General features: G+C 42.1%; 1 protein-coding gene across 1 annotated transcript in view; it reads left to right on the forward strand.

The window, feature by feature from the left end:
- The window catches only part of tprg1 (tumor protein p63 regulated 1), a 47,609-nt gene that overhangs the window by 22,934 nt on the left and 855 nt on the right, over positions 1-23,820 (forward strand). Inside the window, exon 5 of the mRNA XM_080506630.1 lies at positions 9,318-9,471. Within this exon, the coding sequence (XP_080362756.1) occupies positions 9,318-9,471 (154 nt within the window). The remainder of the gene's footprint in view (positions 1-9,317; positions 9,472-23,820) is intronic.

Here is a 23,820-nt window from a genome sequence, read left to right on the forward strand (position 1 = left end):
CTAATTTTGAGTTTTCGACCTTCTTTTTCAGCAATGTTTTTAAGACTTGTATAGTAGTTCTGTGTTTTTCCCCTCATTTCCCCTGTGTTTTTTCTGCATTTTTTGCAGCATTTTTCACCATTTTCTCAGGTTATTGCCATTTACCCCCATTTTAATTTGGCCTTTTTTAAGCCTTTTTTGTAGGCAGGAGCTAAAAATCATTAGGAAAAAGACTTTGTTTGCATATATAAAGCAAAAACAACATAAAATATTTATTTAAGAATAATTTTGTGATAGAATCAGGGAGCCACTATAGCTATAGAGCCACATGTGGCCCCGGAGCCACAGGTTGCAGACGTCTGCTTTAGTGGAAACCAGTTGTTGCAGTTGGGCTGCAAAGCTGATGGGAAGTGTCTTATTGAGAGTCCGAGTCATTCAGACTTTGGTTCGCAGTAAAATGAGTAATAGAGAAGGAAAACTGCTGTTTGTAAAACTGTCTGTTGTGTAAATCAAGTTAGACATGATATGACATGATCATAAGAAAAGCTGGTGTAAATTTGAGCAAAATGGTTTAAGGACTGACAATCTTCTGTCCTGCTTTATGAGGCAGTGGGGGTCTGGGGCCAACTCCTCCTGACAAGGAGTGAAGGGGGGCTAGATCCTAGACAGGTCACCAGTTCATCACAGCACAAACAGTGAGACAGAAAATCCTTCACACTGAGTGTGAGAGGAAGAACATGCAGTCTCCTCACTGATAGCCTCACCTCGGACTTAAGCCCGAGTTTCTGGGCAGCAGGGGCCAAAAACATGCTCCTTGTTAGCTTTCTGCATGAATACAAGAACAAGAAGGCCGTTGCTGGGCTAATCCCCCGCCGGCGGGCTTTATATTTTCTCACAAAGCAGCTCTAAGGCAGCACACTTGGTACACTAGAGGGTGTTCCATGGGTCCTAGTAGATAATTATGTAGAATCTGAAAGGTCTTCTTCATAAGCTATGGCAAAATACGTCTCCAGAGCCCAAAAGGTGTTTTTATGCACTTAGTGACCCTGTGACCTGATATGCAAATTAGGTCATGGTCACCATGGTGCCCCTTCTCCCCAGGTGGAGTGTCCATGTGTGAAGTTTGGTGACTGTGGGCCCAGGAACTGCTGAGAAATGTTTATATGAAAATACATGTATTGTGCAACCATGACGAGCAAACTTCAGACCCTACCAATCTTTAAGGTCAAGGTCAGGTCACTTGGTGTACTGGAGGTTATCCCTGGAGTGTGTATCATGTGTGTATAAAATTTCAGAGCCCGAGCTCAAAAACCTAGGCCTCCAGAGCCCAAATTTGTGTTTTTAAGCACTTCGTGACCCTGTGACCTACTTAATATGCTAATTAGGTCAAGGTCACCATAGTATCCCTTCCCCCTCTGAGATGTATCCACATGTGAAGTTTGGTCACTGTGGGCCCAGGGGTTGCCGAGATATAGGTAGAAACGTTCGAACGGACGGACGTACGTACGGAGACTGTTTCAAGATCCCCCTTCGGGGCCTATCAGCCACGGCGGGGGATAAAAAACCTTACATCCTACTATTCCCCCAACACCACTCTATCGCATTGTTTGATTAATTTCATTTTTCATTTAACCTCCACCAGGAAAGGAGAGCCCAGTGAGAACGAGATCTTTTTACAGACCTGACACAGAAACACACGTCACATCCAAAGATTTCAAACGTATAAAACTGATTCCACACAGTTAACAGTACATGTATGATAATGTCAGGCTAATTTCCCAGTAAAACAAAACCTGAGGGAGACAAAATACACAGGAATCCTACTGAGAGCAATTTGAAAAAGTTTAAGACAATTTTTTGTCATCATTCTTGCAAGAAGAGACAAAGTCAAAGTACAACATTTGCATGATTATCCAGGAGTTTGTGATTCAGTCATTCAGCGCCTCTTAAAGGGGGATTTTTTTTTTAACTGGAGGACACCAACAGTGGTACCAAGGTTCCAAAAGTGCTCACACAGGTCATCCCTGAACACAGACCGTGAATTACACGTTCTTTATGAGACAAAACAAGATATCGCTAACAAATAGCTAAAATGAGAAAGGCCAGATTACCAGAGGCAAACGATAGAATGCAGATTAGAATGAAGTACTGATTTCTTGATTCTTGCTCTTCGAACTGGTGTCTTTAAATCATGTCTGTTCTTTATTACTGTTCAGACAATTTAGTTTTTGTTTGAAGGGTTTTATCCATTTAACACAATAAAAGAGAGGAAAAATACAAAACATAATCATCGTGACACGGCTGGAGCATTGTTCGTCTTTCACAAGACAAGCTACCAATATATCTTTATGACTGTCCTGCTGACTCAACTCAGTACATTTGATTGGTCCACGTGTGTGTGTGTGTGTGTGTGTGTGTGTGCGTGCGTGCGTGCGTGCGTGCGTGCGTGCGTGCGTGTCCGTCCACAAGTCTGAATCTTTCATACAGTGATTATAGAACATGAAAACATACTAATAGACTACTGCGTGTAAAAATGTGAGGTCAAAAGTTAAAATTCAGGTGAGTAAAGATCCATATCTCTGTTTAAGAAATATGTTTGACAGGATTCTTTAGTAACGGTGTGTCAGATATTACTAATCATCCAAAATACATCCGGCCAAAAGTGTGGCAGTCACGATAGGCCAACAGCGTACATATATTTTATATCTCAGTAGAAACAGTAGAAATTGTATCTTTAAGCGTTTCTGTTCAACTATGAATAATGTCTTAGCAACTTTTTTTAGCATTGCTTTTTTGAATTTAATTCATTTGAATTTACTGCAATCAATTATTTAATGTTTTGTTGTCCTTCTGTATGCAATGTACATACATTCACTGCTGTTTTGTTTTTAATTGATATATAGATTGAAACCTTTGTTGCGTTTGATCTGATTTTAGTGAAGAAGCTTTTTATTAGTAGTTGTAACTAGGGATGGGGCCGACTACTGATTATGATGATAAAACTGGAATACTGACCGCGAGTCATACCACTGCGGGTCGCCATGTTTGTTTACAAGGGATGGAAGGCGGAGGGAGGGGATGAGCGTCTGTGAAAGAAACTTTCCACCGTGGGAGCTGGATTAAAAACTTTTCAAATACAGTGCATCCGCACACTGGTGCCTTGTAAATGGAACCCCCACAAGTGAAGAATGTTTTGCGGATAGACTCATGACCGTTGTTGTGTAAACAGGGCCTAAAATGTCTCGGAATTACTTGGACATAATGTATTTTTTAATCGAAGAATTAATGCACATTCTTTTTTCTTTTATCTGTAGGTCATATAAGAGATGGAGACTTTTCACCAGCAGAAGTGCTGACTCTCCCTGTATTTACACGCAATAATCCCACATTTATTTTGGGCTTTTCCATTCATTTTTTGCGAGAATTTCTTCCTCTCGTCTCTGCCAATGGTTTGAGTTGGTTGTGGCCTGATTGTTAGCAACAGGATACCGACCAAACTTTGTGCTGTTGAATCAATCCAGTCTGACTGGAGTTTACAAAACAACTTAAAAAAAAAAAAAAATTAAAGTCAATGCTTCGGCTTGTTGGGTCACCGTGCTTACACTACCCAAATAGACATAAATGAGTTGGCCTTCAAAACACAAATGCAATATTCAGAAGTTACAAAACAAAACAAAACAAATGTAAGCTATTGAGGGAGTGCTGGACAGACGACTGGGTCACAGTATATCGTCAAAGTTTTTCCTAATGTGGGAGGTGAGAATTACACATTTTCAGGACTTTTTCTGGCTTCACTTCCAACAAGTTGTCATATTTTCCATCTGTACACAATCTCAATAAATCCAAAAATCTCCCCAGTTGGGAAAACATCAGGGTCTGCCATTGTGTTGGACAAGCCTTTGCAACTCAACATATTAGCTACATGAGCAAGTTGTGCACTGCATACTTTCTAAAACAGAAATATTTTAAGGCTTGATTTCATTTTTTTTCCAAATACAGCAAATCACAATGGTGCTTTTGAAATAAGTGTTGAGATGTTGTTGCATGGCGTTGTAGCGCTACCTGTAGCATGAGCCTCGTTTGAACTCCAAATCCATGCAGGATGAAAAGCACCAACAAGCTCAGAAACAAAGCGCACAGATCTTGAGCAAAGTCTGCACGCTGGCTTCCTCCGTGGTCTGCAGTATGAATTAATAAACAACAGTGGATTCATGCTGTTTGGGGGCCATGCTGCTGTAAATTCATACACCTTGGGAGCAGCTTTCAGCCTGTGGACTCTTCCTGTTTTTTGGGGGTTTTTTTTCCAAGGTGGAAATATCTTTGCCAACAGCCTGCAGCTATGAGCTCGTAGGTTTTTGCATCATGGCACCAACAGTAACATGGCTGTGTGTTTTTAGGCTTCAGAGGTTGCATAAGCAGCTCCATCATGAATAATGGAGGACACTTGTGGGGAGCTAAATTTCTTATGTTTTGCTTTTGTTTGTCTTGTCACCATTCCACCTTTTTCTTCCTCTTTATTTATCTTTTTTTTTTTTTTGCCTTTTCACACGTTGACTCCGACCTTGCTGGATGGATACATGTATGGATGGTTGACAAATCTGCAGGCTCTATTGAGCAATCACTGCAGATTTGTTTGTGCAGTGTGAGACAATGTGGGACACCTGCCATGACAACCAGAGCGATATTTATCTTGCGTGTTGACTTATGAGTCCAAAGTGCCTGAAAGCCTCGGGAGGAATTTTTGTCGTCACTTTGCCCCTAAGCTGCAAATATAGTGGAACACTCGTATGCGTGTGTGCGTTTCAGATCAGCACTGCAGATTAGATGGATCCCCAGTGAGGAGGTCAATATAAGGGTGGAGGGTCTGTTTCTGAACGTTTTCCTCTGGTCCACATCCTGATGCAGGCCTGGATGGTGTCTGTCGGTGGCTGTGTGGAAGAGAAGCACAGTGAAAATCCAAAACCCAGCTCTTCCTCGTCAACACAGCGAAGACTTCCAAGGCCTCTGGCTGGAAAGCCCAGCCCTGATCTGCCTGTTTGGGCTGGTCCCTCTCTTGGCGATGGCTTACGTGTGGAATTCGTCAAAGCTTTTTTTCTTTATATATCCCAATTGATACTCGGGCAATGGCTGCACACTCCTACAAAGGGCACTGTGCACAAACCTAACTGCACCATCCTCTCCCACATCTCCTGAAATGTAATCAGCCTTTCAAGCCTCGGCTTTGCTTTTGTACCCAGTCTTTTTTTTTCTTTATTAACATGAGTCTGTCATTCCTCCCACTTCAATTCTTTGTGCACGCTCGCTCTGGAGGACGCACATTAGGCTCCACAGCATTGTCATCTGGGAGGTACTTGTGTAAACAAGGCTGGATGATTGCATTATGCTGCTGCTGCTCCTCCCCGAGACCTTAACATACCTAACAGCTACACTGCCAGTGTTTAGCCTGAGGTGTTTGATTCTGGTTGTACAGAATCGTGTCCTGTTGTTGCACAAGGTGCGCAGCGAAATCAGCACATCATCGTGACAAGTCATTAAGGAAATCAGAACGCTGTTTTGGAAATTGGCTGCATCCAGATTTACAAATTTTCTCATGAATCTTTTGTTTGTTTGCTGCAAACCAGCAGGTTTTCTCCACTTGAGATAATAAACCAGTGCATGATGACATTTTGAACACTTACTCCTGCAGCTGCTGACAGAACAACAAACTGTTCAACTGCCAGAGGGAGGTGTGCTTTAGAGGGCACTAGTTGTACTTTTTTTTTTATTTGAAAATTGTACAAGTTCTCTCTTGAAATCTGTTAAGCGTGTTTGTGCACGTTGACCACGAAATAAACTAAAGACTTTATATATCCATACGATACAAGCAGCAAGTTCTCATGTGCGGGATTATTGTTATGACATCCTTCATTGTTGGGGTTTAAAATGTGCCGGAGGTTAACTACAGCTCAGCTGCGTGCGTCTTTGAAAGCTATGAAAGTTCTAAATTACTGGTATTCATTAGTGTGTTTGAGCATTAATGGATTCTCCAGCTGTCTACTGTATGTCACAATATTTTTGTACTTGTTGACAAAAAGGCAACAGCAGGTTCAAACAATCCACATTTATTTGTGCTAATCTCTTTTGTTATTTTAGCAGTTCACTGACTCATTTGTTAAAAGAAAATTGTAGTTGTTTCCCAAGTCGTAGGCCAGAGGCAATATCTTTTCATAATGTCTGCCAAATTGGATTTCTTCAAGTAAAGAGCCAGAAAAAATTTATTCCTTTATTTGTCACATATAGACAGTTATTTCTTCTGTGTTCAGTATATCTGTTAAATTGTATATTTTATTATATATGTCTATGGTTACTGAATTTCTACAAATGGGCACAAGATTAAATATTAGATTAAAAAATATATATTTTTTATGGTTTTGAACCAAGGTTCAGATGCAACATTAACTTCAGCATACTGGATGAATTCAATGGCGACCTGCTTCTGCACACCTGAATCTTATTGCACTGTCATCAAGCTTTAAACATGAATCCCAATGAAGAGCCCTCCATTGCAGCTGGGAGAGATCTAAAACACACAGGACCAGAATTATACACCCCTGGTTTAAAGTGTCAATGACGGGTGTCAATACTGCGATTTTGATTTTTCCGACCATGATTGCACCGTGCATGCACACAAAAATTTATAGCAGTTGAATTAGTCATTTGCAATATGCACATTGTTACATGTTGATATTGCAATAATGGTGAATTAGTGATATATTGTCCAGTCCTAATTCTAACATGCATTTAGTTGCGTTCAGTAAAGCACACAGCGCTGTTGTAGAATGTTTGTCCAGCATATGTTTTAGTCACGTGTGAATGGTAGATAATGTGTTTTTCTGATTGTGATGTACAAGAATCTTTTGTGTCAATTCTTCAAAATTTGCATTAATGATAAACATGAACTTAAGCTAAAAGTCAACTGCCATCAATCAAGGCTGTGTAAATAGCACTGCAACTAAACACAACTAAATATAATGTATATCACTCACTGCTGTGGAAACATCCTGCAAATTGTAAAATTTAGAACGTCTCTTACAAAATAGAAAAAAAGGCTGCTTTCACATAGATCAACCCTTCAAGAAGAGTCGCTCTGACTGGATTTCTTCCCAACTTGTCCCACAACAAGAGCAGCTCTGATGGTATCTAGCATCCAGATCATTTCCGTCCCATTTTAATTGGTTGACTGAAGTGTCAGTTATATTTAGGTTTTATTCTGTGAAATAGGTTCCTTGACGAATATTTTTGGTCATAGAGAACAAAACAGACAAAGAATCAGCCGAGAGAAGTCTGATACGGTTGTAAAATACAAAAGAATGCAATTTTTCACAAACTCAGAACAAAAACAAACATAGAGAACTTATTTACGGGGGAGTAAAACAAAATCAAGAATGTTTTTTTTTTTTAAACAATTGCTGAATAATGAATAAATGCTGTTTAACAGAAAGCCAAAGGTGATGAAAAGATAACTTAACATCAGACCAGTTTACATGAAGCTGCTGAATCTGAAGGTTTAGTCAGATTTTGAATAATTTTGCGGTCCTGATCACTAAAGTTGGGCACCTTTGAACTCCACTTTGGAGGAATAAAAGATTGCGCTCTTCACCAGGAAGGCTGGCAGTTCGCTGTTACGGTGCCATGTGGTTTTCTTATTTTATTTTTCTCATCAAAACAATGATTGGAAAACAGTTCTGCAAACGGGTGACTGAATTTCTTTCAGTGTGAAAGTAGTGAAGAAGCAGACGAATTGCGATTGAACCTTGTGTGACCCTGTTCCTCTGCAGCATGAGCGAAGATCTGCAATCCCCAGACATATTCCAGTCTTTGAGGTTCGAGAGCCAAAGACTGGTAAACAGAACTGTAAAGGTCTCCACAGAACCAGGATCAGCTCCAACGTTGTTTCAAAGGTGGGATCTGAGAGTGTTTAGTTGGTCTGTTTGCTCTGTCTTCTGAGGTTTCATTAGACTGAAAAAAGATGTGACCCCAAGGCTTTTTTTTATTAAATCCTTCAGTATTTACTTTAAATCAACTAAAAAAAGAGAGACAGAAGAAGAAAGAGAATACGATGAACACACTGTAGATTACCTCTAATCCTGGTAACCACACGATTGTCTTCACATTCAGTATTTGCCCCAAGACAGATTAGAGCATTTCTTCACATATTCTAACGCTGTTCTCAAGGGGACAGCCAGTCTGCTTGTCCCCGTTTAGACACCTTTGTGGTTCACTTTGTGATTTTCACACCAGATGGTAGACAATATTTGTGTGCAGGTAACTTTTACAAAAAGCGGTTCAAACTTTTGGCTGGAAAAGTATTACAAATAAAACTGATTAGAATATATTCTGGTGGTGATTTTATGTCAGTAATTCATTCAAGATGTTTGTCTTAAAAAAAAGAACATTGCGCCCAAAAAAACAGTGAAAGTTTCGAATGTTCCCTTTAAAACGCCGTCGTGTATACTGGGCCATAGACACAAGGATGGCCAGAAGGTAAAGTTACTCTGATTTCACACAGATGTTTATACAAATGAATATCACAGGAAAATCCTTATTTTTAAGCAAAGGTTCAGTGTGACTTTGTAAAGAACTGGTTTGATTTTGGTTAGGGTCAACTCCTGTCAGTCCCTATCTTCTGATTCCGGATATTTAGGACTAATCCAAAGTTTTCAGATGTGTCAAACATTTGCATCTAGGTAAAAGTGAGACGATTGCATCTTGACAACTGATGCGAGAATGTTTTGCGCCAAAACATTCTTGCATCAGTCATGCCACTCCTGAGCATCCTGCCCTCCATATTTGAGTCCTTCATGTCGTTCATGTCAGCTCTCTCTGATAGCAACGTAACTTTTGTGTTGTTGTTCTATCTGGACAATGAAGCTCTCATTGTTGTGTTTTGTTGTGCTTCAAACGTAATTATGTCATTCTGAAGGACTCAAACCTGCGTCTTCACATTTTTGGCTTCACTGTTTGGAGCAAACACTGGTCCGCTCATTTGTTTACCATGTTTCTTAAACAGATGGCGGAGGCGTGCGACAGTAAGGTGGTAATTACCGTTTAATTACAGACTTCTGCTGCAGCTGTTGGAAATATCTGCCTAACATCATTAGCATGACTTTCCTACACAATATGTCAATGTACTAGAACTGTAGCAGCTCAGATATTATTAATCTCAGAGGAAATACCTGAACTCATGAGGCAGAAGAAAGCCTAAAAAAAATGTTTAAACCATCAATTTTTTGGTGGAAAAGGAAGTTGCCGACACTATCACTAGAAGTTGGTTGATCATGTGTGTTTTGTGTTTCCAGGAGAGAAGGGGAGGGGGTGCGTGTCTTCTGGGACCGGCTGAGAGAGCCCTCCTTCACATCCAGGTGGAACCCCTTCGCCACGGACTTCCCCTTCATCACCTTCACCCACCACCCCGTAAGGAATGTCACAGACACCCTTACTGCCCTCTGTGACGTAAGCCACTATTATTTTCATCACGTTGTCTGATACCTCCTTCCAAATGCAATCAGTATATATGTTTTATTACACTATTATGAAGGGGACAGATAATGGTCTGTCTCCCTTTATCATGTCTCCAGTATCATGTGTCATTATTGTCTTATCCAAACATATATTTTTCTGCAAACATCTTTTGTACTATTATTGTCTAAGATGTTTTGCATGATCAAATGTCACACTGTTGTTGTTGTTGTTTTTTACCTCTACACAATCATTTAGTCTCTTAGGTTCACGCTGCAGGGAAAACGCTGATCACCGTTGCCAGATTTGGTGGTATCCCCCAATTTGGCAGCCAAAGTTTCTTACCTTTAACTTTATTTATTTCGTGTTCATTATTACTAGGGATGCTCGATATTGGCTTTTCTACCGATATCCGATATTCCGATATTGTCCAACTCTTAATTTCCAATACCGATATCACCGATACCGATATCACCGATACCGATATCACCGATACCGATATATGCTGGCTTTTTACATCAAAACTGTTAGGTAACAACAACATAAAATAACTCCTACTGTGGAATTAACACATTATGCCTAATTTTATTGTGATGCCCCACTGGATGCATATGTGAATCAAACATGGCTTTCCAAATGTACACACTGAGAAAAATAAGAGAACAACAACTTAAATTATGGAAAAAAGTGCCATATTTATTTAGTGTTAGAGAGAAACCTCAACAACAAACTCAACAACACCACAGACAATATAAAAAAAAGGAAGAGGCATATCTTCAGTCCATTAGTTGTAAACAGTCAATGAATGAATAACTGTCAAATAATAGACTCAAACTGGGCTCAATCTCTTTTAAGAGTAACAAAATAGTGTAAATATAAACAAGAAAGGCACAGAAATGCTCACAAAATTAAAACAGCCCTCCTTTAAAGTGCAACAAAAACAAAGACTGAAGTTGACTCGTCCATATAACTGCTCTATTTCTTTTCCCATGTCCTCATGTGTAAGAGGGAGATTGTTCTGTGTGAATACAAGCATCTCAGCATCTCAGCAATGTATGAGATTTCTCTTCTCATCAATGATGTGGGCACCAGTGCTGAACACTGGTTCACTGTCAACACTGGTGCAGTCAGGTACTGGTACCAGTGCTGAACAGTGGTTCACTGTCAACACTGGTGCAGGGTGCAGTCAGGTACTGGTACCAGTGCTGAACACTGGTTCACTGTCAACACTGGTGCAGTCAGGTACTGGTACCAGTGCTGAACAGTGGTTCACTGTCAACACTGGTGCAGGGTGCAGTCAGGTACTGGTACCAGTGCTGAACACTGGTTCACTGTCAACACTGGTGCAGGGTGCAGTCAGGTACTGGTACCAGTGCTGAACACTGGTTCACTGTCAACACTGGTGCAGGGTGCAGTCAGGTACTGGTACCAGTGCTGAACACTGGTTCACTGTCAACACTGGTGCAGGGTGCAGTCAGGTACTGGTACCAGTGCTGAACACTGGTTCACTGTCAACACTGGTGCAGGGTGCAGTCAGGTACTGGTACCAGTGCTGAGCAGTGGTTCACTGTCAACACTGGTGCAGGGTGCAGTCAGGTACTGGTACCAGTGCTGAGCAGTGGTTCACTGTCAACACTGGTGCAGGGTGCAGTCAGGTACTGGTACCAGTGCTGAGCAGTGGTTCACTGTCAACACTGGTGCAGGGTGCAGTCAGGTACTGGTACCAGTGCTGAACACTGGTTCACTGTCAACACTGGTGCAGGGTGCAGTCAGGTACTGGTACCAGTGCTGAACACTGGTTCACTGTCAACACTGGTGCAGGGTGCAGTCAGGTACTGGTACCAGTGCTGAACAGTGGTTCACTGTCAACACTGGTGCAGGGTGCAGTCAGGTACTGGTACCAGTGCTGAACACTGGTTCACTGTCAACACTGGTGCAGGGTGCAGTCAGGTACTGGTACCAGTGCTGAACACTGGTTCACTGTCAACACTGGTGCAGGGTGCAGTCAGGTACTGGTACCAGTGCTGAACACTGGTTCACTGTCAACACTGGTGCAGGGTGCAGTCAGGTACTGGTACCAGTGCTGAACACTGGTTCACTGTCAACACTGGTGCAGGGTGCAGTCAGGTACTGGCCCAGCAGGGAAGAGGGCCTGGTTGAGCCTCCAGTCCTCCACGGACATTTCATTCACCGGGCTTCTCCTTCTTAGCCACGAGTCCAGCGTGTTGTATTTGTTGTTGTTAAATGTCATCAAGCGCGCGCCCGTAAACGTCCCATGCTGCGTTCAAGGAGACTCGGAAATTCCAATATCGGTTGTAAAAATCCGATACCGATATTTCCAAATATTACATTTTTAAGTCAATATCGGCCGATAATATCGGCCCTCCGATATTATCGGACATCCCTAATTATTACTCATATAATAGTTTCACCGTTTTAACATGATTACTACAATGGCTGAGATTTGGGCTGGTTGTTATTGAGGCGTGTGGGTTTTACTTTGTTTGGGCTGGAAACAGTGAGTCACATATTGTAACGCTGGTGCTGCCCGGTGTGGCGTCCATAGTTACTTCTGTCAGCAGCGTCTTCTGCACTCTGGGGCCCGAAACAGTTGGGTCTGATCACGTTTACACTGCAGTCTGATTGAAGTCGTGTTTATCATGCAACATGAATGATCACAGCAAAACATGGTATACAAGCAAAAAATTGGAATTGAGCATCAAAACCTGCAGTGTGAAGGTAGCCATATTAATCTGGTTGTAAGATTGTTGGAGAAGACAGAACTACCCAGTAAAAACCATGTTGCAATTGAAAATGCAAAGTCCATGCAGTAGCGTCATTATAAATCGTGGAGTCAAACATTTTATGTTGCCATAGGTCTTTTCTTGGTCATGAGATTGTCTATTGAAGCTGTAAACATTAACAAGAGAACACACACATTGTAGTGGACAACCAAGTTGGATTGTTTATATGGAGACTGTCAAAATAAAAGTATACGTCTCAGGAGAATAAGGATTGAGAGTCATGACACTGTGAAGGAAACATTGTTTTATTGTCCATCTACTGAGCATGTGCAGGAGAACTATTTAATATGGCCACGTTACAGCATTTACTTGACAATGGTGTTAGAGTATTTGTGAAAATCTTGTGGGCCTTTCTCAAAAAGTGGCTCCCAGCACCATTATCCCAAGTGTGCAAACTATACCGTGGCTGACAAGGACTTACTGAAAACACATTCATTATTAGAAGCCTGTGCACCTACTTGCCTTATGTCAGCACATATCAGCTTTCCACTGAACAAGACATCTACAAGATATTGTCTCTATACTTCCAGAAGACGTCCTCAGGGAAGCGCGATTGAACTTTTTTTGTACGTCTTTCCCAGGCATTGCATGGGTGTCGTGACATCATATGAATGTCAATTTAAAGAAAATAAATAAAGTGGCAACTCCACCGGGAATTTAACCCCAAATCTCCTGAGTGACTTAATTATGTCTAAACCAGGGGTCGGCAACCGGCGGCTCCGGAGTTCTCTCCCGAGTCTTTGGTCCCTCCACTGCGGCTCCTTGAGCGTCTGTCCCACTGCAGTTCATCCCGGAGGGACGTAAGGAGGCAAAGCCACCCAGAGCGCAGTCCCGCTACAAAGAGTGGTCAAATGTAGGCGGGTCATGAACGACGCAGCGATGTAACGTCATTACGCAACAATAATGGCATGAAGATCGTAGAATCACGGCTGCAGGTCATGACTGCCGGAGCCACAGCTCCACGGCTCAACTGGTATCTGAAGCTGGGAGCTTCCTGTACCTTTCAGAGTAAAAGCGCTGCGCTGCGGAGCGCCGACGTTTCCGGGAGGTTCATTGCAGACTTGTTGAGAGTGACGGAACATTCTAGTGAATTACACAACAACTACAGGACATTAAAGCCTCACCATCACACTCATGGTTCTAACAATCCACATCTCCCACATTTATCTTTAATAATGTGTAGCAATAAAGGAGCCGATAGCTGCAATGCATTATGGGAGTTTCTGTTTCTCGTGTTTTAAATGTAATTATTGGGGTTATGTTAGGTTTGTAGTGTTGCTAATGATTGTGTTGTGTTTTTGTTGCTTAGTTCATTAGTTGTAAGTTGTCAACCCGCAGTGAAGAAGGTTTTGTGTGTAGTATCCTCCTGGCATGGGCTGCTGGTAGGACTTTCAAAATAAAATGCGTGCGGCTCTCTGGGTGTTGTGTTCAGTGGAAAACGGGACCAAATGGCTCTTTGAGCATTAAAGGTTGCCGACCCCTGGTCTAAACCAAAATATACCAGTCTGGCTGCAAGGAATTAAGTCTGCATTAACATGCACACAATAACCTCTGAAATTCTTTAACATCAACAAAACAATCAATGACACCACACACTCATGACCAGCAGAATTTGAAAGAGATAGTCCAGGCTACCTACAAAGGGGCTTTTCCATCAGAAAGAACTAGGGGGTAGTTCAGAGCCAGGGCCAGACTTGGCACCAGTTCTTTGTCTTTTATTTTAGAGACCCCCCCCTCCCTAAATTCCACAAATCTTGTTTTCAGGGGTTGTAAGAGACCGTGTGCATCCAATGCTGATTTTGGATTGCTCGTCAACTGAGTCTTCCTCGGTCAGAAGGAATAGGTTGCTCCAGTGTTGTAGTTTAGAGGATTTATTGAGGAGGGCAGGTACATGGAGATGGGGATGGCTTACAGGAGATGATAAAACAAAGGTGCGTAGAAATCGGTGAATGTGTTGGGGTGTATGTGTGTGGTTATCTGGAAGGGAAACACAATAAAATGTATATTAATAAACATGTAGGCAGAGTGTGGTTACATACAGGTGTATGATTGATGACATGAGTGTGGGAGCTCTAACACTATAAATGAACTTACAGCTTCCATAACTCTCCAAATTGTGGAAATAATGCCAGAATGGGCAAAATATACGTTAAATATAAGACCTACAATTATTCAAAAGACCATAGCTTAACTATATACCATGGATGGCAACTTTAGGAGCACATATGAAGCACCGAAGCGGACCGCAACACTATAGCATGGGGATAACACGAATATAGCAACTTCTCTCTCTGGGCTAATAGCTCGGAAAGAACCACACCACTCATGAAAAAAACTATACTCACGTCGTAAGGATGCACACGGCACTCATACACACGAGATTAGCACAGGATTGACAGAGGATGGCCATTCTGTGCGCCGTGGAGGCTGCTCTCACGTCACCAGACCAGGTCAAAAGTGAAAGCTACTAAACGAAACTCAGAGTGATCAGAACTACAAGTAAACACAGGCATTATGGGTACTGTAGTCCTTTAGGGCACAGACTTTTAACATGTCCTTTTAAGGAGGTTAGGGTTAGCCCCCCGTAGTTCTCATTTGTCATCTAAATGGATAACGCAACAAAAGTTTTTGAGTGTTCAATTGAAAATGGGCCCTAAGTGTGATAGCTTAGTGAAGTGGAGTCAAATTTTGTGTCGCTGTAGTGATGTGAGGTTGTCTCAAACTGGATGGGATGGGAGCTCCAACTAGCCGAGCAGGTTCATTTACAATGCAGGTCAATATACAATTCATGGAGTTGAAATGTGAAATCATATTTATATTTTTTTTTTTCCACACAGCTTATATGTAACCTTGCTTTCATTTTCTAGGTGAACATTCTGCAAATGGCACTGCTTTAGTCTTTTGTTAAAAACTGCAGTTTACTCAAGCATTGCAGCAAGGAAGCAGCCTGCCATCTGGTGGTGCTGTAACTTAAATTAATAGTGGGCGGGAACATGACAGTAACACAGCATCTTGTACATGGAAAAAAACACTGACTAATGGAGGCAAGAGCTGAAGAATCACATGTTCCTTTAAGAATGCTTCCTTTAAGAACTAAGTATTATATATGTTTTAAGGCTGCAAAACCCCTCACCACACACTTTATGCACTTTTTGCAGACAGGAATGAACATTTCCTCACATTTTTCTCTTGTTTAAACACTCCCACAGTTGAAACCTTTGTAGATTTTAAAACATAAACATACCTCTGCCTTTTGGCTGCGACCACAGGTGCCTTTGTCGGTGCAGAACGTTTTGTCGACATTGTGGGGTTTGTCAGGAACAAAACTTGCAAACATACAACTCCTCAGAGTCACAGTGCTATCGATCAGACATTGATGTATTTGCAATATGTATATGCAAGTCGAATGCATTCGCTTACATGAAACACGGCACGGAGATTGATTGACAAGGGTCTACAGTCCCTTAGCCAATCAGGACACAGAATACAATGTGCAGGTTCTCCATTAGCCAATCAGCATGCAGAAGACTGTGCACGTTCATATGCCTTAAAAAAAAAAAAAAGCATGCAAAATTGAACACAAAATAAATCTGCGAAACAGCGAGGACGCGAAGTTGAACTGCGTTATAGTGAGGGGCCACTGTATACCGATTTAGCTAATAACAGGTGACTATTCTGGGCAGAACTTTAAAGTCATAGATTAACTTCAAACACATGGCTGTGGTAGGAAAACATATACACATTTAAAGCCTCAGAGAAACCCTGGATTCGAACTGTGGATTGAGTCACTGTGATCCATGAGTGCTATCCACTGCAGTGCCATACAGTTCAAGAAACCTTGTTTCATTGAGTTGCTGAAGGCTGCAGCAGCTGAGTGACCATCTTTTCTTTGAGGGCAAAGAAACGAGTGTTTTTCCTACTAATTTCTCTCAATCCACGTGGCTGAGTGTAATTCTGGTAAAAGTCACAGAGATGATAATCTTTTGTTACTCACGCAAAGGGAGTCATCGTTTAGTTGGATTAGTCATCCGACAGAAATGACGTCGGATTGCATTAAAGTTCAGTTTAACACCAAAAAATACATTCTCACATCCGTGATCTGGGTACCAGTACATCAATTCATGTATATATAAAGAATATATATATACGACACTGTGCCGATTTTATTAGGCTCAGTCGGAATCCGTCAGATATTTCTGATTAGAGTTTCCTGTTCGAAATGTGTTTGTAAGACTTCCATAAGAATTTCAACATAACCAGCATGTTTATGAACAATTATAGCAACCGAGCGAGCATGCGGAGGGAAAGTCGGGACTGGGTTGCACCCCACGAGGTTGTTTCATGTTGTATCAAACTGATCCCCTCCGTTTCTGCTGTAACGCTGAATGGAAGACGGCAACATTATACATATGTCAGTGACTGAGTTGACGTTGACAGACACAGGTTTTTATGAAAAGGCCTGGAAACAGGTTCACTAAGAATAAAACACTAAACAATTCAACTGATTTGATGAGTTTGGTTTGGATCTCAGTTTTTCTTTTTACTTTTGAGATGTTGCCAATAATTATCATAAATTAGACGCATAAATCAGTTTCTTTAGAAAGAAATACATCTGTTCGAAATGCCAGTATTGGAAGGATTTTAAATTTCCAAAATATGTTGTTTATTATCTGTCTCAGTTCTTACATCGCTGGAGCCCTTCAAATGTACCTGCGAGGAATAAAACACGTTCTCAGGCTGCTTTTACAGCTTGGGTGATGAGGTTGCGGCTTCCACACATTTTTCTCCATTACTCATCCCTCCAAGCGTCTGCGAGTCATCGGTGCAGTGGCTCCTCCACAACCTGGAGGAAGATGAAGCCTTCGCAACAAGTTTGCTCAACAGTTGTGGGCTTCTTAATATAATTACAGTCACTGACAGAGTAGATTCTACCTCTAAATACTGTACACAGTTGTAGAAAGGTGTATGCTGTAAAGTGAAGTGGAGCTTAATGGGTAGTTTCTCCAAAAAAAATACCTGCATCAGGCTTTCTTTTAATTAAGATTTGGCTTTTTCTGTATCTTCAGTGACTCCATGACGATCTGGACTATTTGGAGGACAGGTTGTCTGGTACTTTCTGTTTAACAAAAACGCAAACAGCGTTTTGTACCACCTTAATGGCAAACATGCATTTGTCAGCAAAGACTCCCAAGATAATCTTAAGGTTCTGTCTATTGTTATGTTTCAACAACACGTCATTTTCAACATTAATATAAATGTATGAATACAAATTACTTTGTTATATAAACACATAAAAGCCCATTTGTTGATTCATTCAACAAACCCAAGGTTCATTTCAATCGTAAAATATTATTCTGTTCATTAAATGTAGAGGTAGAAATAAATGTAACCTAATTACAAATGTCATTTGTCTAATCAAACTTTTGGACATAAAGTTAAAAAAAAAGAAGTTAGAAGAGTTATTTTTCGCTCTTATGAGCAGTTTTCTATTGCGTATAAAGGAGTACCAAGCACAGTAGTGATGTCTGTTTCATTCCCAGACCGTGGTTACTGTACTGGCATCAATCTGTTCTCTTGTGTGAATGTTGCTTTTAGATTGAGCTATGGAGGAGATTTGTTGTGCATCAGTGGCCCATCGTCACTATGATGTTGAGACATAAGAAACCTGGTCTAAAAGTCTGTAGTTCTGCATTTTCTGAAAATATTATGGTGCATTATGTTGATAATTTCCATGTAGCTACATAATTAGATAGACAGTGTTTTTGCACTGCGAGTGTTTGTTGTGTTGCACACGCTTCTGTGACGTAGGAGAAGGTGGGTTTGACAATGTCACACAATTTAAAGTCCGCTTTTTTTTTTTACCTGTTGGAAGAAACCAGAGTATTCGGAGCAAAACCCTGCAGAGGGGAGAACATGCAAACATCACATAGAAGTCCGGACACAAGCCACAGAGACATTTTCACAGTGAGGAGAGAGTGCTAACCACTGTCACTTGTTGGAACTAGCAGAAGCGGAATTAGTGAGTCAATCTGAATGAGTTCATCAATGTTAATATCCAGAACAGGACAGTTGTATTTTCAGCCTCCTCTGCACTGATGATCAACGCCATCGTTGTTTTTCCTCATTCTATGGCAACAAATTCTACCCGGTTGAAAAACCTGCTTTCCAGGTCGCTCACACACCACCAGTGAACCAGGTGCAACTGGCTTGTGAAAAGAGTGGGAGATGGCATTTAACCCAAAACACCCGTATGGCTTAATAGAAAACAAGTGCAACCCTCTTCCTTTGAACATTGCCATGCTTCGCCCTCAACTTTCAACGTTTTAAAATGCTTGATCACACGAACTTATATTTAAGTTGTGTGCTTCAGACATTGCCCTTGTAGCTTCTAAATCTGTAGCCGAGAGATGAGAGAAGTCTCCGGTGCTTTAAGCTGAATCCAAGCGCCTAACAGGCCGTAGCCTGGTTTCCTGTCTGGTAAGACATTTAGCTGGTAATATTTGACTTCTTGACAGCTTTTTTCCTGGTTTTCTCACTTAATGCAGCTGAGGCTGATGGGATCAGATGACAGGCGTCTCAATGTATGTTTCAAAAAATAAATCTGAATATTTAAAATCCACAATCATGATAATGCATCTTTAAGGGATTAATTATATGTTTAAACTGTCCTGCCTAATCATCAAATAGTTGCTTTGATATTTGGTGTATTGATTAGTTTGTTTAATAATTGATTGATTGGTGGATTAATCTGAGGCCTGTAAAGATAGAAAAGAAATCTACCAAAAATTGAACAATGAAACAATTGTTAAAAAATATAAACATACAGTTAAATATTTAAAATCTGTACACATTGATCATCTACTCATCGTAGCACCTGTCAGCAGGTTGGATTTATGAAGAAGTAGGTTAACATTTCGTATTCACAGTTGATGTATTCAAGGCAGAAACACGAATAATTACAAATTTAAAGAAGTTTAAAAAGGAAGAAGTCGTGATGTTTTTAATCTCTTAAAAATAAATAGTGGTCCAAGGACGATAAAGCAGTAAACTGTTGACATAGTCATTAAGAGGGCAAGTGATGCACATGGTCCCATGGATACTCCACCTTACAACTCTGCGGACTTACAGCAGAGGCGCTCATACCGCAGCCCTAAAGATGAGGTGGGAGATGGCCTGCACAAGAAACCTCCACTTTACTGTATTGGACGTTTGAGTGTTAAGTTTCGGTGGTGCTTGAGCAAGATGGCTCATCCACCTTTTGAAAGAAGGGCTTTTTCAGGCTACCAATTATTACTGACCACAAACATGCTCTGATGGGTCAAAGTGAGATTCTCACTGAAATGAGGCTAATCGCAAAAATCCAGAAAAAGACCCGAAAAAATGCAGGACAGCAAGCGAGAGTAGAACATTTTAGATATGAACGAGACCCTCTCTGTTAAACCTCAGTCCCACTGCGCAGTATGACACGGTCAGGCAAAGCACACCCAGGCCCAACCCTGTTGTGCAGTCCCACCACAGACAGTATAGTTAAATGTAGGCGACGTTATCACAACGCAGGTATGCCACGTCATTACACCAACAGTAATGGCAGGACCAACGCAGAAGTTGTGGCCGTCTGAATAAAGCCGTGAGCCTCTGTTCTCTGTGGCACAGCTTAAACTGTCTCACTCTGAGCAGCAGCGTCCAGCTGAGTCTCTTCCTCCCCTGTTATAAAGAGGAGCAGCTGCACCTCATCAGGACACCAGGGGGCAGATGCAGCACTGACATTTCAATAAGCCCCGTTAACACATCAACGAATGTGCACAAAGCAGCGTATGTACACAACAACAGGAGGTTGTATATGGCTGATGAAATGTTTAAATATTGCGGCTTGTCCAGAATGACGATCGTCACTGACCAATCAGCAGACGGCGACATTGTAGCTCCTCCCTATGGAACCGTACCTTACCTCACTTTTCCAAGATGGCGCCTGTGACTGGCAGTGCCTCAGCTCTCCTCTTGCTCTACAGATTTTTAATGGTCATTTCCACAACATATTTGATCATATCAACCCGCTTTTCTAATGGATGTGCCTCTGCCTTGCGGATCTATGATCGGGACTCTCTCTTCAGTATCAAAGAGTCTATGGAGGACCTGTTTGGTACACGGGACGGGTACGAACAAGCGTTTCCTCCTCCCTTCACCATCGCCCCCGACTCACTTGAGTACCTGCTGCTTTGTCGGGCACCTCGGAAATTCCGCAGGAAATCGAGGAAAAGAGTCTCGCGTTCCGGAGTCCAGGTCCGGCGAAGACGCGCTGCTGCCCGCCGTGGCTCTGCCTTCCTCGGCCACGGAGAACGGGCGCGGTGCTTACGCCGCATTCCGCTCCTGTGTGACGGGTGCAGCGGGTGTCCTGGAGCCTTCTCAGCGCTGGAGCAGTGGTCAGTACTGGCTCCCATCGCGTCCACGCGCTTCCGTGTTTACACCGGCTTTCCCTGCATGGTCCAGCTGGAGCCCACGTGACCGCTGGACGTCCCTTCGTCCAATCACGCTGCCCTCCGCGGACACTGCTTCCGTGACGTCATCATCGTTGCGCTTCGGCCTTTTGAATGCACGGTCTATTGCAAATAAATCCTTCTCGTTGAACGATCTTTTTATAAGAGAAGACATGGATGTAATGTGTCTATTGGAGACATGGTAGAAAGAGGATGAGTTCATTCATCTAAATGAACTCTGTCCCCCTGGCTGCTCTGCTGTGGGGAAGCCCCGCCCCTCTCGTCGTGGAGGAGGCCTGGCTGTTGTCTACAAGGACAATTCCTCATGCAAAACGTCACAGACCCAGGATTTCCCTTCGTTTGAGTGCCAGATGGTCAAGGTGGGTTCTTCCAACCCATTTTACTGTGTGTTGATCTACCGCCCTCCTGGCCCTGCTGCAGTGTTTTTAAAGGATTTTAGTGACTTTTTATCCTCCATAATAAATTTGGAATCTGTTTTGATTCTTGGAGATTTTAACCTTCATATTGATGACAGCTCGTCTTGCCCCGCAATGGAACTTTTATCACTGTCGGAAGCTTTTCATTTTGAGCAGCATGTTTCCAAGCCCACACATCAAAAAGGACACATTTTAGATTTAGTTTTTACACTTGGCCTAGACATCTCAAATCTGTCTGTAAATGATGTCCTTTTAAGTGATCATTGCCTCGTTTTATTTGATCTGAGCTTCAGTCCCGAGCCTAAGCCTGCAGAAGTTTGGTCTCAGAGGCGTATTATTTCACCAAATACAGCAGACTCTTTTTCTACTATGTTTGACCCTCTTGTGTTCACGGACTGCCTCGATGTGAACAATTTCATGCACTGTTTTAATACTCACTGTATTGAAATTTTAGATCAGGTGGCTCCTGTTAAATTCAACCTGTCAATACAGAAGACAGTGTGCCCCTGGACGAATGAGGCCATCTTGGGTCTGAAGAGACTTTGTCGAAAGACTGAGCGTCTGTGGAAATCGACAAACCTTGAGGTGCACAGACTTCATCTGAAAGATCTTGTGGCCTCACTCAATGAAATGATGGAGAATGCCAGATCGGACTATATCCGAAAACTGGTTTCACTAAATAAGAAGAATCCCAAAGTGTTGTTTGACACTATAAATTCTCTTGTTTGTCCGGATGCTCCAATTACCCCTGTATTTTGTGAAGCAGACAGTAATTCCTTCTTGAGATTTTTCACTGAGAAAATTAAGTTGATCAAGGAGAAAATCCCTCCCGTTTTGAGGGGTCCCCTTGCTGTCACTGAGCCGGCCCCTAGCTTGTGGTCTTCCTTTAAGTCTGTGTCTCTTGCTGACATTTTGACGTTGGTGACAAAAATGAAACCATCCTCTTGTTCATCTGACGTCCTCCCATCCAGGCTTTTTTGTATAGTTTTTGAGGTAATTGGCCCCTGGGTCACCAAAATGGTGAACCTCTCGCTTTCCTCAGGCGTGTTTCCTAATGCCTTTAAACATGCCATAGTAGAGCCACTACTTAAGAAGGAAGGCTTAAACCCGACTGAGCTCAGTAATTTCAGGCCTATTTCCAAGCTCCCTTTTTTGTCCAAGATCCTTGAGAAGGTGGTCTCGGAACAGCTGTCAGTATTCCTGGATCTAAACAACATGCACGAGACATTTCAGTCTGGCTTTCGTAAACATCACTCTACGGAGACGGCCCTACTGAAAGTGTCCAGTGACATCATGATGTCCGCTGACTCCGAAAAGTGCACTGTTCTTGTTCTCCTGGATCTGTCCTCAGCCTTTGACACTGTCGACCACCAGATCCTGCTGAGAAGACTGAGGGACGAAGTAGGACTGTCAGGGTCAGTTCTTCAGTGGTTCACTTCTTACCTTTCTGGTCGCAGCTTTAGTGTGACAGCTAACCAGATAAGGTCTGAATCAGCAGACGTGTTATGTGGAGTCCCTCAAGGTTCTGTTTTAGGTCCTGTATTGTTTTTGTTGTATTTGCTACCGTTAGGGAAAATCATCCAGAGTTTTTGTGATGTATCCTACCACATCTTTGCCGATGATATCCAGCTCTACTGCACTTTTAAGCCAACTGAGCTCCACAGGCTTGATTCCTTGGTCCATTGTTTAGCTGGAATCAAGAAATGGCTGAGTGAAAACTCTTTGCAGCTAAATACAGATAAAACAGAAACATTGGTTATAGCCCCTGACGATTTAATTCCAGGGATAACCCAGCACTTAGGTGACTTAGGCCAGTCTGTTAAACTTAGCCTAAGGAACCTTGGTGTTTTTCTTGACAAAGACATGTCGCTGGTGCAACACTGTAAACAGCTGACTAGGAACTGCTTTTTCCAGCTGAGGAGAATCTCCAAAGTCAGGAAAATGGTTTCGCAAAATGATTTGGAGGTGATTATTCATGCTTTTGTGTCTTTGCGTTTAGACTATTGTAACAGTTTGTTTTCATGTCTAAACGAGAAGGAGTTGTCTCGCCTGCAGTTAGTGCAGAACTCTGCAGCGAGAATCCTGACCCGCACAAACAGGAGGACGCACATCACCCCTGTCCTTAAAGCTCTCCATTGGCTGCCGGTGTCCTACAGGACCAATTTCAAAATTCTGGTTTTAACCTTCAGAGCTTTGCGCGGTCAGGCTCCTTCTTATATCAGAGACCTGATCCAGCCTTACGCCCCAGCCAGGGCTCTGAGGTCTGTGGATTCGAACCTCTTGATGGTTCCACGTACTCTGTTCACGACCAGAGGAGACAGGTCCTTCCAGGCTGTTGCTCCCAAGCTTTGGAACGATCTCCCGCTCTCTCTGCGTTCTCTTAAGTCTGTTGATTCCTTCAAGGGTCAACTTAAGACCTATTTATTTGTTCAGGCTTTCGCTTAGTTCTTTTAGGGATGTTATGTATATCAATGTGTTGTCTTGGCCTTTTAAATCTGTATTTGCATTTTATTCCTATTTATGTTTTTACTGAAACTGTGAAGCGCTTTGTGACCTTGGTCTGTGAAAGGCGCTGTATAAATAAAGTTTTGCTTACTTTACTTGCTTACTTTACCTCAACGCACGAGT

This window comes from Blennius ocellaris (genome assembly GCF_963422515.1).
Source record: "Blennius ocellaris genome assembly, chromosome: 12".
In the NCBI taxonomy this organism is placed as follows: domain Eukaryota; kingdom Metazoa; phylum Chordata; class Actinopteri; order Blenniiformes; family Blenniidae; genus Blennius; species Blennius ocellaris.